The sequence below is a fragment of the Pteropus vampyrus genome, unplaced genomic scaffold (genome assembly GCF_000151845.1).
Source record: "Pteropus vampyrus isolate Shadow unplaced genomic scaffold, Pvam_2.0 Scaffold87, whole genome shotgun sequence".
Lineage (NCBI taxonomy): Eukaryota > Metazoa > Chordata > Mammalia > Chiroptera > Pteropodidae > Pteropus > Pteropus vampyrus.
Genome location: NW_011888868.1, coordinates 547,599 through 564,102, shown reverse-complemented (window position 1 = coordinate 564,102; position 16,504 = coordinate 547,599). Strand labels below are relative to the sequence as shown.

The 16,504-nt window shown below is 42.0% G+C and overlaps 1 protein-coding gene across 7 annotated transcripts in view; it reads left to right on the top strand.

Moving 5' to 3' along the window:
* The window catches only part of CLASP1 (cytoplasmic linker associated protein 1), a 246,389-nt gene extending 232,634 nt beyond the window's left edge, over window positions 1-13,755 (top strand). For all 7 annotated transcript variants that reach the window (XM_011363638.2, XM_011363642.2, XM_011363639.2 and 4 more), the window contains 3 exons: window positions 3,047-3,253; window positions 4,666-4,782; window positions 12,347-13,755. In XM_011363638.2, the coding sequence (XP_011361940.1) occupies window positions 3,047-3,253; window positions 4,666-4,782; window positions 12,347-12,433 (411 nt within the window). In that variant the 3' untranslated portion in view covers window positions 12,434-13,755. The remainder of the gene's footprint in view (window positions 1-3,046; window positions 3,254-4,665; window positions 4,783-12,346) is intronic.
* Window positions 13,756-16,504: the final 2,749 nt, after the last annotated feature.

Genomic DNA, 16,504 nt, shown 5'->3' with positions numbered 1-16,504 from the left:
TCATCTGGCCCTCACCAGCTTCCGCAGCCTCTTCTGCCATTTCCTGGGCCGTTGCATCCTCACACTGCCTCTCTGCATGGACCACCCCCGCCCCGCCAAGTGCCATGAGGGCAGGGCCTAGGGCCCATCATCCTCACCTCTGTGGTCTGAGCTCTGAGCTCAGTCCCCGACACACAGGAATGAGTGAATGCACACACAAAGTACAAATGGAAAGCAGGGAGAAAGGTGGTAAGAAAGTTGAGGCTTTGAAATTCCTAAGAATTATATGCGCTTTTTGAGAGAAGGACGTGACTCTTAAAATAAAATTCTCTCTCTGCAGTGCTTTTCAGGAAAGCCTTCACATACACCAGAAGCACAGACACAGTACCCTTGAACCATGCTGATCCAGGTCTCCATTTTGGCTCTTGAAGGGATTACTACACAATCTCAGTGTATATCCCCACAGGTGATGATGGGAGGTGGTCTTATTGAATGAGACATCCAGCCTTCAGTCAGTGCTTTGGGATAGCAGAGTTCTCCCAGGGAAAGTCCAAAAGGTCTTCAACAAGAAAGAAATGTGACTTTTGGAATTCAGGAAGATAGAGCTTCTCTAAACAGAAACAAATCTTCAAGCAGGCAGGAGAATGAAATTCAGTCCATCAATAAGTGTTGAACAACTGCTAAGTGCCCAGCCTCGCAGTGTACTTTGCTGTACAAAAGAAATGGTCCAGCTCCTGCCTATTATGCCTCTGCAGTCTATTTGGGAAGTAGAAACACACATAGATATGTCAGCTAGAATACAAAGCATTCGATGTCAGAAATAGAGGAAGAACTCTAGTAGGAGTTGAAGTAAAAGAGCTCATTCTGCTGGCCAGGGTGGGCACGTGTGTCAGCCACATTTGTTTGAGGTACAGTCAGTTTTCTAGTTAGGAGAGGAGAGTTTATGGAAACAGTGGGAGATGTGCAGAAATAGGAATGATTATGATGATGATGATAATAATGTATATTATTATTTAGGCAGCAGGCTTGACTCAAGAAGTACCTAAGTACTCTGCTGACATTGATTCAGTGCAGGGAGAGGAGCTGCCTGCTCTTGGAGTGCAGCACTCTAGCACCTTACACTTTGAACCAAGGGCTGGACTGCTAACTATCCTTGATCTCAAAAAGGAATTTTTAGTAGATTTTAATGAATGCATTTTCTTTGCTACAAATGCTAATATGATGTTCATTGCAATCTTTTAATTTTAAAAATAGGAAGAAAATAAAATTACCCATAATCTTACCACTCTGAGATAATGAATGTTAACATTTTGTGCATTTCCTTCCAGGTTGGGTTTTTGTTTTGTTTTGTTTTGTTTTGTTTTTAATAGTGTTAAGTGCCAAGTATTGGGGCATGAGTAGCCAAAGTGGACCTTAGTAAAAAACCCACTATAAGCAGCATGGCCGGCCCTGTGAGCCATGTGGATTTTTAAGTGAAATGAATTCAGCTTCCTGGAGAGGGAAGGATTTTCTTTTATCTTCCTGAGAGTAGAGCAGACTTGTGTCCGGTGACGCATGCTTCAGACAGTGAGCCCTGTTCCCTGGTCGTGTGGCCCAGGCTGAACACAAAGCTGAGCTATGTCTTGTCCCAAAGCCATGACTCGAGTCCTGAGATCTGACCCTGCCCCTGCTAGAAAGAGGACCCTGGGCTCTGTGACCTACAGCAGCCTGTGTGTCCACTACGTGGCTCAGGTTGCCTTTCTGTATTTCCTACCCTCCTTGGCTTGTATGCACTGACTTCTTAGCCCGTTTATGCCCAGGACTAGAAGACACTTTCCTAGTGGTCTCTATTTTGTTTTGGTCAGTCTTTGCTTTAAACAAGAGCCTTGAGATGATTGAAGGCTTGAGCTGGTAGCTTTGGTCATGTTGCTGAGTTAAAGACACAGCTGAGTTTTTTCAATAACAACACAAAGAAGAGAAGAATCTGTTGGAATGAACAGTCCAGGGCTGGCAGTAGGAAATAAAGGAAATAAGTGTTAGGTTTTATTTTATAAGAAACTGCATGTCTGTTCATTGCTTGGTGTCTGCATATATCATTTACATATGCACTCCTATGCCATTAATAGTAGTAACTATCATTTACTGAATATCTGCTGTATCTCAGTACTACTCATGAGAAAATGGGGGTTTAGCACATGTGAATGGCATGACTGGGATTTGCTTCCAGCTCTCTAAACCCAAGCCCTATGCTCTTTCTTCCTCATTGGATTTTGCATTAGGCTTCCACCTTTATTACAGAGGGTCTCTGCGGCCCTTCTGGTAACCTCTGGAACATGTACTGTGTGTCCTAGTGCATCGTGATCCCATCAGGGGACAGAGGCTACTCCTTTGGCTGTGAGGTGATACCATGAGCACAGCTTCCTGGAAAAGCAACTTTCCCCAAGAGGCTCCTCAGGGAAATGCATTGCAATTAGGCACCTCCCTGGAAACTTAAGTATTGAGGTCATTCTGATTTGTCTTCCAGGCTCCTCTCCAGGTATTCCAGTTGTAGGAGGCTCATAGGCCATTGGAAGGCATTTGTATTTTTAGGTCCTAATCTTCTAGGGCAGAGACTGTCAAATTTTCATGTACATAGAATCTCACAAGTGCTTATTAAAACAGCTTGCTGGACTCCACCCTCACAGTCTCTGATTCTGCAAGTCTAGGTGCAACCTGAGAAGTTGGCATTTCTAACAGTTACCCAGGATGTTGCTGCTGCTGCTGTGTGTTTGTGGGTGGCTGGGGGATGGGGGTGCGAGAAAAGGGGGGTGCACTACACTCAGAACCACTTTTCTAAGATTTTTGTCAGAATCTCCTATACCTGCCTTCCCATAGCCTCCATTTCTCTGTACTGTAAAGTTACCCCCCAAACTATTCAGCTTTTACTTTTGTTAACAAAACTGGCCAGAAGAAGTGATGGCTGCCATGTGGCATTAAGTGAACTCTTGTCATTTGGCCTCTGAAATTAGGCGGCAGTGGTTACTTTTAACGGGTCTTTCTCCTCGAATGATGTATGGTGCTCACTCATTTGGGGGAATCTGTGTTTCAGGTGGTAAGAGCTGCCGAGGAGGCTGCATCTACGCTGGCCAGTTCCATCCACCCGGAGCAGTGCATCAAAGTACTCTGCCCCATCATCCAGACAGCCGACTACCCCATCAACCTCGCGGCCATCAAGATGCAGACCAAAGTCGTCGAGAGGATCGCCAGGGAGTCCTTGCTGCAGCTCCTTGCTGACATCATCCCAGGCTTGCTGCAGGTGGGCTCTGTGGCCCAGCGCCTGTCTGCACGAGGCTGTAAGGCCAGAACAGTGGCTGTGCAAGTCAAAGTGATGTGGGAACTTGGCTCTCCTTGTTCACTTGAGGGGGTGGAGAGGCGAATAGGTAAAGCCAGGTGGTGACCTGTATTTTAGAAACTAGAAAGCTGTGTCTCTTGTTTTCTAGTCACCCTCTTAAATGTAGCAGGAAGATTTTCCTGGCAGCCCAGAACCGTGGCTCACAGAATGAACTGTCTGTCCACTATAAACATGTTTTGATCACTTTTTTTATTGTTTATTCCCTCAGCAAACCTCTGTTGCATGTCTCTGGGCCCTAGCCCTGGTAGGTGGGCCATGGCATGCAAAATCAAGTAATGGTCCATGCTCTCAGATGTCCAGCAAATATTTATTGAAACCTTTCTAAGCATGAGGCAATGAGTTAGATAGATACTGGAAGATAAAGATGATTTCTACCATTACAGTACTACCTCAAGGATTTTTCAACCTGCCATGGGACACAACACAGCCATGCAGACACCTAGAGATGCTGGTGCCATGTGCTCAGCTATTGTAGGGAGGTGAAACCTGAGAATTGTGAGATCAGAGGTGGAGAGGTGATTTTGGGGTGGGGGTAGCGCAGAGAAAAGGGCTCGTAGATGAGTTTTAGAATTGGGTCCTGGAGAGAGAAGAGATTTCAATGAGGAAGGGTAGAGAGATCAACTTCTCATTTAATAAATGCCGCTATTTGCTGAGCATGTGGCTTGGGGGTTTGAATACATATGCTGAGGACTGGATTATTCCAGGCAGAGGGAAAGACACAATGTTGAAAAATCCTGGGGGCCATTTGGAGAACAGCAAGTAGTCTCATGTGGGTGTGGGGTGGGGATGAGGCTGACTGGTAGATTGAGGTCCGGCTGTATAGGACACTAACGAATGTCAGGCTGTGGGACTGGATGTTCCCCAACAGTTTTTGGATGGTGGAGAGATTTGCCCACAAGATTGAGTGATGTGTAATTCTCATTTTTTAAAAGAGATTTTCACACATGAAGTTTCTTTCACCATTGGAGAAATATGAAAGAAGCAAGTTATTTTTTCCTCTTAATTTCCTTTTTTCATTCTGCCTCATGACGTTCCTGGGTGACACTACTGTGCCATTTCATTATAAAGCAATGCCGAGGCAGATCAGTTCTGTAACTCACCAGCTTCCTGCTTCCACACCGCAGGAGCCAGCTCACTCTCAGCAATATTAAGTTTTGGCCTCTCTGGGTTCAGTTGCAGAGCGAGGGTATATCCCGGTTGTTTTTGACAAGTCCAAGGTTGAACTGTAAGGGCATTTGTGGAAATGTTGATGTAGTAGTGACTATGAAGCAAATCTTTGATCTCGTTTCATTTTTGCATTCCCCTTCTGACTGTAGGGTTATGACAACACTGAAAGTAGTGTGCGGAAGGCCAGCGTGTTTTGCTTAGTGGCCATTTATTCCGTAATCGGAGAAGAGCTGAAACCTCACCTCGCACAGCTCACAGGGAGCAAGGTAGGTATAGTGTTACATGGGCTGATACGCACACCTGGGCTCTGCCAGCTTGTCATAAATCCGCTTGTCTGCAGCTCTGGACTCCAGACAGGTTTTACTTATCATATGTGTCATAGCCAGGCCTCATTTCTCCCAAAGCATTTTGCTAAAGATAAAAGTGACCAACTATGTAGTGAAGTCACTTTGTTACAACATAGTCTGTTGTAACTCCTGCGTTTGAAATGATCTCTTTGAGCTTCTAGTTTATTTCCAAAAGGAAGATGACTTTGTTTACAAACCAGCTTGTCTCCTGTCACAAAAACACTGAGGATATTTACCTGCTAGCTTAACAGATTGCTGAGTTGGAACTGGGTTTCTCTTGGGCGTCAGCAGTAACGATAGCTCTTACCGTGTGCCCGCCAAGTCCTAGACACTGTCCTCTGCACTTTGCCTGTGTCGACTCATTAATTCATGACAACATCCCTGTGGGATGAAGACAGCCCACATTTAACCTGCCCAGGGCACGGAATGATATTACTCCAGAAGCCAGGCTTTTACTCACTATGCTGTCTCTCATGTTCCTTTAAGTGAATTCTAGAAAATAGAAAAGAAGACTATTGGCTTCTTGAAGATGAAAGTGGCTAGAATGCTCACTGGTTTAAAAATAAACTCAGATGCGATGAACCTGCCAGGCGAGAGCAGTCTTAACTCCCAGGCTCTGGCAGGAGAAGCAAGAGTGGAAGGCGGGGCTTCAGCTCCCTTGGAGTGGAGGGGGGATGCTGTCTGGGCTTTAGAGACCTTCACTGTGTGGAGGGGAGCCTCCTCCAGGGATGCCTGTGGAGGAAGTGCATTAACATGGAGTTAAAAAGTGCCCTGGCAGTGGTGTGATAAAAAAGCACCAAATAGTGCCTGACCCTGCTCTTCATGAAATAAAGAATCAGCAAGTGATGCCCATTTCTTTTCAAATAGAGCTGTTCCTTTGACATAGTTGGTGAGCATCACAGCATGAAGCTTGCTTCTCAGAGTTCTGGGCAAAGCTGACTCTGCCCTACTTTGTCCAGAGCAGGGCTTGTAGGACCCTCAGCACTGTCGACACTTAGGGCCACTTTGTTGCGGGGAGGCTGTCCTGTGCATTGTAGGAAGTTTCGCAAAATCCCTGACTACCAACCTGTAGATTCCAGTGGCACACCCCACCCCTCAGTTGTGACAGTCACTAAAGGCTCCACACATGGCCAGATGACCCCTAGGGGACAAAATCACCCCTACTTGAGAAGCACTAGTCTGGAGGAAGACACTTTACTCTTCTTGCAGACAGAAATAAGCATCTAGATTGGAAGATGTGAGTGAGGCAAGTGTGGATAAATGATTTGGGGCCTCTTATATCTGAGTCCATTTTCCTGTTTCTCCTTTCCTTCTTTGCTCCTCCAAAGGCTTCTCATTGATACCACCCCTAACCACGACCTGAAAACTACTGAACGTAAGAATGCACTAGGCCAGGAGCCCTTCTCCATTTGCTAGCCTCCATCAGGGATTTGTAGGTGGTTCCTGGCCGCAGTGAGGACCTAGAAGACAATATTCACACAGGGAGTTAGACTTATAAAACAGAAAATTCATCAGCAATTAATATGTCAGACCTCGGTTTTATCTGGCACTTTTTACTTTTCTGAGAAAGGAAGCTATTCTGTCATCCCATTTACAAGTGTTTCTCATCTCTGTTCTGCATTTAACCTGCTGCTCTCACTCTCACTGGTGACCTTGAGACTAGAGTCCACGTCCTGATCAGGAGCCAGTACTTCCCCTCCGCCAGGTATAACTTCAGTCAGCTCAGAGGGCTTAGGGAGGCTGGCTGTAACACCTTTCTGATTTGACAGCCCGATTCATCTAGCCATTACAATTTTTAGATGTGATAACTCTGGTGTGTTAATAGGAACTTGGTAGAGTCAAATATATATCTCCTAAAACAAATAATGCCCTCTCCTCAAAAAATGGGTAGCTGACAGAACATGGTGCTAAGTCTGTCAATGTCCTATACTAGAAACAGAACCAAGCCATAGTTTCTTGTTTCTTTGTGTAACCACACCTATCAGAAGCCTCTTCCAGGACTTAAATTACGTTAATAAATGATATCAGGTTCTGTAGAGAAATGCCTGATTCAAGGACAGGGAAGGAGCCTGTGTGTGCATTTTGAGAAATGTCCTATTGCCGTGGCAGCAACACTAGCTTTGGGATCAGACAACCTGCCTTCTAGTCTCTGTCTTCTACTTACTAGCTGTATGACCCTAAGCAAGCTTTCTTTTCTTTTTCTCAAATTTTTTACTGTGGTAAAATATACATGACATAAAAGTTACCATCTTAACCATATTAAGTGTACTGTTCACTGGCACTAAGTACATTCACGTGGTTGTGCCACCATCACCACCATCCATCTCCAGAACTCTTTTTATCTGCAGAACTGAAACCCTATGCCCGTTAAATAATAACCTCCCATTCCCCTCTCCCCGCACCTCTAGCAACCACCATTCTTTCAGTGTCTATGACTTTGTCTGCTTGGATGCCTCATAAAAGTGGAATCACACGGTATTTTGTGACTGCCTTATTTCACTTAGCATAATGTCCTCAAGGTTCATCCATGTTGTAACATGTGTCAGTTTCCTTCCTTTTTTAAGGCTGAATAGTATTTCATTGTTGATACATACAACATTTTGCTTATTCATTTCTTATTAATGGACACTTGAGTTGTTAATACCTTTTGGCCATTGTGAACAATACTGCTCATAAACATGGGTTGTGCAGATATCTCTGAGACCTTATATTTCACTTCTTTTGGGTATATATCCAAGAGTGGAATTGCTGAATTATATAGTAACTGCCAAACTATTCTCCACAAAGGCTGTACCATTTTACATTCCCACCAACAGTGCACAGGGCTCAACACTTGTTATTTTCTCTTTTTGATAGTAGCTGTTCGAACAGCTGGTGTGAGGTAGTCTCTCGTTTCGATTTGCATTTCCCTTAATGGTTGGTGATATTGAGAATCTCTTCATATGCTTGTTGGCCATTCATATACCTTCTTTGGAGAAATGTTTATTCAAGTCCTTTGCCCATTTTCGAATTGAGTTATTTCTTTGTTGTTGTTGAATTTTAGAAGTTCTCTATATTCTGGATATAAATTCTTTGTCTTTTGATGTACAGAATTTTTAAATTTTTGTTAAGTCTAATTTGTTTATTATTGTTTTCATTGCTGTGCTTTTGGTGTCATATCCAAGAAATCATTGCCAAATCTAGCGTTGTGAAGCCTTTGCCCTATTTTTCCTTCTTAGAGGTTTGTAATGTTAGTTCTTATATGCAGGTCTGTGATCTATTTTGAGTTAATTTTTGTGTAGGTATTAGGTAAATGTCTAACTTCATTCTTTTGCTTGTGGATATTCAGTTTTCCCAACACCATTTTCCATTGAATGGTCTTGGCGCCCTTGTCAAAACCATTTATCTGTGAAGGTTTCACAAAACCATTTGTGAAAACCACAGATTTGAAGGTTTATTTCCAGGCTTTCTATTCTGTTCCATTGATCTTAATGTCTGTCTTCATGCCAGTGGTACACTGTTTTGTAGTATAAGTTTCGAAATCAGAAGTGTGGTTCTTAAACTTTGTTTTTTGTCTAGCTCATTTGACTCTTTGGGGTCTGTTGAGATTCCATATGCATTTAGGATTGATTTTTCATTTCTGCAAAAATCTCTTCGGGCTTTTTATAGGGGTTTTATTAACTCTGTAGATAGCTTTGAGAGAAATATTGACATCTTAACAGTATTGTCTTCCAGTCCATGAACATGGGTTGTCGTTTCATTTATTTGAGTCTTTAGACTTTCAGCAACATTTTAGTTTTTTCTGTACAAGTCTTTCACTTTCCTCAGTTTAGTTAATTCTTAAGTATTTTATTTTTTTGATGCTTTTGTAAATGGAATTGTTTTTCGGATTGTTCGTTGTCAGTGTATAGAAATGCAACTGGTTTTTGCTCATTGATTTTGTATCCTACTCCTTTGCTGAATTCGTTTGTTAGTCTTAACAGTTTTTGGGAATCCTTAGAATTTTCTACATATAAGATCATATCTGCAAACAAAGATAATTTTACTCCTTTCTTACCAATGTGGATTCCTTTTATATCTTTTCCTTCCTAATTGCTCTGGCTAGAACTTACACTATTATATCGAGTAGAATGGGTAAAAGCAGGTAAAAGCTTAGAGGAAAAAGCTTTCAGTCTTTTACCATTGAGTATAATGTTTGCTGTGGGCTTTTCATATATAGCTTTGGACATGTTGAAGTAGTTTCCTTCTATTTGTAGTATATTGAGTATTTCTGTCAAAACTATATTGAATTTTGTCAAATATTTTTTCTGCATCAATTGAGATAATTGTGTGTGTTTTTTTCCCTTCGTTCTATTAATGTGGTATATTATATTAATCTATTTTCGTTTGTTGAACCATCCTTGCATTTCAAGAATAAATCCCACTTGGTCATGGTATATAAACTTTTTAATATGCTGTTGAATACAATTTGTTAGTCTTTTCTTAAAGATTTTCACATCAGTGTTCATAAGGGATCTGTAGTTTTGTAATCTCTTTATCCGGCTTTGGTCTCAAGACAATGCTGACCTCATAGCATGAGTTTGAAGGTGTTCTTTTCTCTCTAGTTTTCTGGAAATATTTAAGGAGGATTGTATTCTCTAAATGTTTAGTAGACTTCACCCCTGAAGCCATCTGGTCCAGAGCTTTGTTTGTCAAGAGATTTTTTTATTGCAGTTTAATCTCCTTACTAAGTTATAGGTTTGTGCAGATTTTCTCTTCGTGATTCAGTGTTAGTAGGTTTTGTGTTTCTGGGAAATTGTCCATTTCATCTAGGTTAACTAATTTGTTGGTGTACAATTATTTATAGTATTCTCTTACAATCTTTTTGATTTCTGTAGCATCAGTAGTAATGTCCACATCCATTTCAGATTTTAGTAACTTGAGTCTTCTATTTTTTTTTTCTTCGTCAGCTTAGCTAAAGGTTTGTCAGTTTTGATTTTTTTTTTTTTTTTTTTTTGCCTCCGGGAGAACCAACTTTTGGTTTTCTCTTTTTCTATTTTATTTTTCTCTGCTCTAATCTTTATTATTTCCTTCCTTCTCCTAGTTTTGGGTTTATTCTTTTTCTAGTTAAGGTGTAAAGTTGTTGAGATGGGATCTTTTTTTAAAATAAGCATTTACAGCTGTAAATATCCTTCTTTCCACTGCTTTTGCTGCATCCCATAAGTTTCGGTATATTGTGTTTTCATTTTCATTTGTTTCAAGATATTTTCTTATTTCCTTTGTGATTTTTTTTCACTGGTTGTTTAAAAGTGTGTTCAGTTTCCACAGATTTCTGAATTTTTCAGTTCTCTTTCTCTTGATCTATAATTTCATTCATTGTTATTGATCTCTAATTTCATTCAGTTGTGGTCACAGAAGTTACTTTGTATGATATTTATCTTTTAAAATCTGTTGAGATTTAATTTGTGTCTACACTAACATATAGTGTGTCTTGAAGAATGTGCACTTGAAAAGAATGTGTATTCTGTTATTGATAGTAGAATGTTCTGGTCTAGTTGGTTTATCATGTTGTTCAAGTTCTCTATTTCTTTCTTTACTTTCTGGTTCTTCCATTATTAAGAGTGGGATATTGAAGTCTCCAACAATTATTGTAAAACTGTTTCTGTCTTTAATTCTGTCTGTTTATGCTTCACATATTTTGATGGCATGTTATTAGATGCATAAATATTTACATTTGTTTTTTTACGTATTGACCTTTTATTAATATATAATGTTCTTTGTCTCTTGTAACCTTTTTTTAGATTTAAAGTATGTTTCATCTGATATTAGTTTGACTACTCCTGTACAGTTGGTTACTGTTTACATGGAATAACTTTTTCCATTCTTTCACTTTCAATCTGTTTGTGTCTTTAGATCTAAAGTGAGTCTCTTGTAGACAGCATATACTTGAATCATGATTTTTTTATCCATTCTGCCAATCTCTGTCCTTTGATGGGAGAGTTTAACTCATTCACATTTAAAGTAACTACTGATAAGGAGAAAGACACTTGTTATTTTGGTGTTTGTTTTTTATATGCCTTATACTTTTATCATCCCTCATTTTCTGCATTACTGTCTTCTTTTGCGTTTGTTTGCTTTTTGTTCTAGAATATTTAAATTCCCTTCTCGTTTCCTTTTGTGTATATTCTATAGCTGTTTTCTTTGTGGTTGTCGTGGGGATTACATTTGACATCCTAAAGTTAAAACACTGTAATTTGAATTTATACCAGCTCATTGAGCACCTTGGGAGATGGAGGGTCATGGCGGCTTTGCTACTGTTAGGAGCTCTGTACGGCTGCTATTCTTGTTCCCACTGGTTGCAGAGGGCCCCGCTTTCTTGTGCACCATACGCACCACCCTGAGCATCTCTTCATGAGCCCCTTGGGACCATGCCCTCCTCCCTTGGGCTGCCCGATGATTGTCTCGGCCTCACAACCTGTTTAGAGAAAGGCAGGTAAAAGGCTGTGGATAGTAGGTATTTCATAATTCCCTTAATCATACAAGTTGTGTATTACATAGGTTTTTTTTTTTTTTTTTTTAAGGGGCATTCTGCTTCTGTAAATATCTGTTTCTTTTTGTTCTTAATATGATCAGGCAAATTATCAACATAATATTAACTTAGTGGCATTCAGGAATTTAAGAACCTACTATGTTACATGCTGCTTTACTTATCTTGAGGATTCAAAGGGACTTAAGTTAATAGCAGATGAGGTCTCAGATATGAAAACCATTTCATTGTAAAGGGATGTGCCCATCAGAGGGAATGTTATTTAGTGACGCAGTATCTGGCATCAGAGAGGTCTAATCTTGCCAGAAAGAGCAAGAAGTCCACTGTGACCTGTAGCATGAGGCGGGAAATGCCAATTTGCAGTAGAGGATAGGAGTCCCACAGGAATGAACATGAAGGAATGATCACATCCAAATGAGCATATGGGGGATAGCCTCATGGAGGTGGTTCTTAAGACAGGTCTCAGATGCCACAGTGCTTTGGTCAGTTTCAGTAGGTAGAAATGGGGTGAAGAGAGAAGGTGTTCTAGGTGAAAAGAACAGCTTCAGGAAAGATGTGAAGGTTAGAAAGAAGACTTGATCTCTAACCTTGGCTTAGCTGCTATATCCCTATGGAGCATGGGCTCTCACCTTGCTTTCCTCGCTAGCTCTGATGCATGGAGCCATTGGCTCTAATCACCCCTGAAATGTGTGGATCTACCTCTAATGTACCTTTTTCCAGGGAGCCCTTGTAGCCCACCTAATTATTTTTCTTTCTTTTTATAATAACCTATTGCATTTCCCTCTCCTTTAGTCTCTGGCCTCCTCCTCATTGCTGCGGATGTTTTGAATGAGTAGTAGGTACTCAGTAAATGTTTGTATAATGAATTTCTCAATTAAGGGACATGGTTTTTTTAATATCACCTGGAGTTTTTTTTCCCGTTTTCTACTTTCCATTTACTTTTTCTTCTGCTAATCCAGTTGTATCTTGTCTTTGCAGATGAAGCTACTAAACTTGTATATAAAGAGGGCCCAAACCACGAATAGCAACAGCAGCTCCTCCTCGGACGTCTCCACGCACAGCTAATGGCAACACCAGTCTCTGTGTCTCCCTAGAAGCAATCGGTGGTGCCTCTCTCTCAGAGACCTTTCCCACCTCCCCCTTCATCGGCTGCCCAGTCAGGACAAGGAGGCCTGCAAATATTTATTACAATCAGTATTTTGGTCCCTTCCAGCTTTTGTGTAGAATCTTACTGGTATTGAATGTAAAGGAAGCAAGGCCTGTTTTGTAGTCTTCATACAAAACAAAAGGAATAAGAGAAGAAAAGAGCCATACTTAAACATGTCTTCTGCAGCCCGCCAAGAATATAAAACCATGTGTGCGGGATGCTGTTTTGAAAAATCAGAGCTCTTTAGCCAACACTTGGTAGGAAATAGCATTCTCTCTTCAGTTAACAGAGTTGAGGAGGGCGTGTTAATTTGTGTGGGTTTTTTTTCATCCTAGCTTACTTTCTTCTGGATGTGGCCTGTTGCAGGGCAAATGACCCTCCTTTCCCGTTTCACAGCTGACACCACGAAAGGGTCATGTGTCTCTAAATTGTATTTTGAGATCTACTAAGAATGTGAATCAGCTCGTGGAAAGAAATGGAGAAAAGCCTGAAGGTGGCCTTTTAACAGACGTGGAATTTTGCTTATACTATCTAGACTGGAGGTTGACTGTCCTCACTTTAGTTTAGAAGGGCATCCCTACAGTTTCCTTCCAGGACAGGCTCCCAGCCCCTCTGAACAATGCCATGATGCTGTCCCCAGCCCACTTGAAAGAATTCATAAAGTTTATATCGAAACATGAAAATTAAGGTAAATTTATAGCATCAGTTTATGATGCCTAAAATGGCATTTCATGAAGCATAGAAGATATGAGAAGTAGTTAGTTTTACTACTAAGATCTTTGGGAAACACTATTTTAAGAGGGCTTCTCCCATAACCCTGGTTCTTGGTGATTCTGACTTAGTACCATCAGTTCTAAAAAGGAACTTAATGTGATAAATGGCAACTCCGCCATCTCAGATTTCACTTCTCTGTTTAATTTGGGATTAAGATCAAAGAAAAGTCTAAAGAGAACAGGTATCAGAAATTTTTTTACTTGGATAGACAAGTACTTCCTGATCATCTGTGGAAATAGTCATTGTTTAAGGAAAAAGTAATTATGGTGAGTGGCAAATTGCAGAAAAACAGGATTTGAAACACAATTTTAGAGTGTTTCCTTTTCTTCAATAAGAAATTGCCAGAGAAACTGCCCCCTTTAAAAAGTTTCCTGAGGGTTCGATTACGCCAATCGTAGTAACTATAGATTTGGAATCTGGTTAAATAAGTTTTGAGTAAAATTCTTAAAGCTGAATGGAAATTCTTAATGCTATCATGAAGATTTCTGTCATCTCTTAACTATTCGATTTTAGAGCCTTTAAATTGAACTGATTTTTCCATAAGGAAAATGCCTATTCAGGTGTTAATTTTTAATGAGGTGTTTGCTATTTCAGTGTAGAGTCCCTTCTGCTGGCAGCACTGAGAAACAGAGGTGGCACAGTTCTCACCACTGACCTCCACAGACTCCCCTTCTCTGACTCTCCTGCTTGGATGCTGGATGTTGTGAAAGATACTGTAGCAACATGACCCATTTTTTCATTCAGATTTTATTTTAGATACTTCGTTTGAAAATAGGCACTGAAAATGAAAGGTCCAGGAACAGTGAAGCCAGGCTGCCTTCACTGCGTGCGTGCGTGCGTGCGTGCGTGCGTGCGTGTGTGTGTGTGTGTGTGTGTGTGTGTATGTGTGGAGGGGGTATCACACATGTAGGGAGTACCCCACTGCTGCTGTTGAGGGAACTTCAGGGGTGCATTTTAAGTGTTTGAATATTATTGGCTTATTTTTGGCTCAAAACATAGCAGGACCAGGCCTTACTTTCATTGGTAAATACTGTTTGTTAATATTTCACTAATTGGATTCTTTTTACGCTCTACAAATGAGTCAGAGCAGAGCGTTTTTTGATTACTCCTGTTGTAGAAACGTGTACTCCGGCTAGGTTATTTATGAGTTCGTTCATGCCTAATGCGTCTGGAAAGACCTTTCTCCTTCAGCCCGGTGACCTAGGTCGCCCTGGCCCCCCCACTCCACCGCCTGTAGTTCGGAAGGATCTCGAACATTGCCGAATGTCTTCATAGTACTCACTAAGGGCTTGCCTTGAATGTCATTTGTCCAACCCTCAATCTCCTGACTTAGAGATACAATCACAGGTCTCCTGGCCTCAATCAGACCGCTGCCCACCGCCGAGGAGACTCGCCTGCCACCGCCACCTCACGGGGAGGATGGCTGCACCCCGCCACACCCTCCCAGGACCCTGACAGCTGCAGCCACCTGGCCGCTTCCCTGCAGGGCTCCTGTCCAGACGAAACAACGGAACACAGGGGCAAAGCACCCAAAACTGAGTTTGCCTCCGCTGTTTGCCTGACTGTCCAGGGCCCCCCAAAACCCACCTGACCGCACTGCTGGGGCTGAATCATCTGGCTCCTGCTTTCCTTCCAGCTGCTGCCATCCCTCTTGAGGCCATGGCACGTCCTGCAGGCTGAGGCTGAGGCACGCTGCGTTCTTCAGGTACACTGTGTGCCCTCTGGACCCAGTGCCCGCACAGCCATGGGACTGCCCCTCTGTGGCCCATCACTAGCTTATCAATACCCTGTGCGGGGAATGCAACGGATTTTTGTCTCATCTTTTTCTTCCCCTGCTGCCTTTATTTATCAAGCATAATATTACACATTAAAGAACAGCAAATAAGAACTTCGTAGAATCCCACAAGACTTTGCTAACAATGATGTTTGGAAATGAAAAAAAAAGATATGCTCTAAAAGACTATCATCCACCAAAATAGTTTTGTTGGCACTGTGTTCACACGCATGGTCCCCACACCCCCAGGTTGGGTTTTTGTTTTTTGTTTTGGTTTTTTTGGCTTTTTCATGTTACATCCATAACTATTTATATCTTATTTGTTTCACTTTCAAGTGTATCATGGCAAATGTACAGATTTTTTTGTTAATAATGTGCTAGGATTTGCTAAAAAAGAAAACAAAAAAAACCATTTTGAGTTTGCCCTAGAATAAAAGAAATTTAATTCAGTTTTCTGCTTTGGAACAGTATTTTTCATCACTGGGCCCTGTAGATGGCTTATCCCATCTCCCTGACATCAGCGTGTGGCCACATCTATGAAGAATCTGAGGGGACTGCATACATTAGGGGGCTCTTTCTCCTCGTGACAGAAATGGGTCTAAGCCTAGGGGAACTTTCCCACCTGACTGGGGTGCCTGGGAGCTGCTGCATGCAGTGCGGGGTGGAAAGGTTGGGCCCGAAGGCGCCGGTTGAGCTGCATCAGCAAGGGACCTCCCTTTTCTGGCCTGTTTCCTCATCCAAGTAGGGAGAACATTAGCTTTCAGAATGTAGATCAGCTCATGAACTGCTGAGAGCAGGTGAATCTTCGATCGGACCTCTGGAAGGGGCTGCCTGACAGCCTGTAGGAGCATGGTCTTAGGAGAAACACGTGACTATGCCAAGGGCACCAATCTGTTTCTTTGAAGCCTTACTTAAATATTTTGAGCTTTCCATCATGTTTTATCATGCATCTCAAGTATCACTACCCCATGACTATGAGCCTCCTTTTTCTTGTGGCCCCCGCCTCCTACTTTTGTTTGACATGTGACCGCAGAGTGATACGGATCACAAATACCTGGTTTCAAGTCCCAGCTCCCCACTTTCTGCCTCAGTCTTATCATTTATAAATTAGAATAAGAACTACTTCATGGAGGTACAGTGAAGGTTAATAGAGATGACGTGAGTGAAGCAGCTGGTAGAGTAAATGCTGCAGGCTGGCCCTGCCTTGTCTCCTGCTGTAGAGTGGGAACTTCACTGGAGGGTGAGGTCACCCCCATGCCTGTGTGCACAGTGAGTCCATTAATCATTAGCAAGTGTGGAAAACCCCTAGGGGATGGACCACATTTAGGCAAGGCAGGCAGTGTTGTTTTCTATATTTGGGTCTCTAACCCCTGGTGCCATTGCCCTCTCTCATCCCAGGGCTTCCAGGAAGTCCTTGTGGTCTTTAAGAGGGTCACAGGCC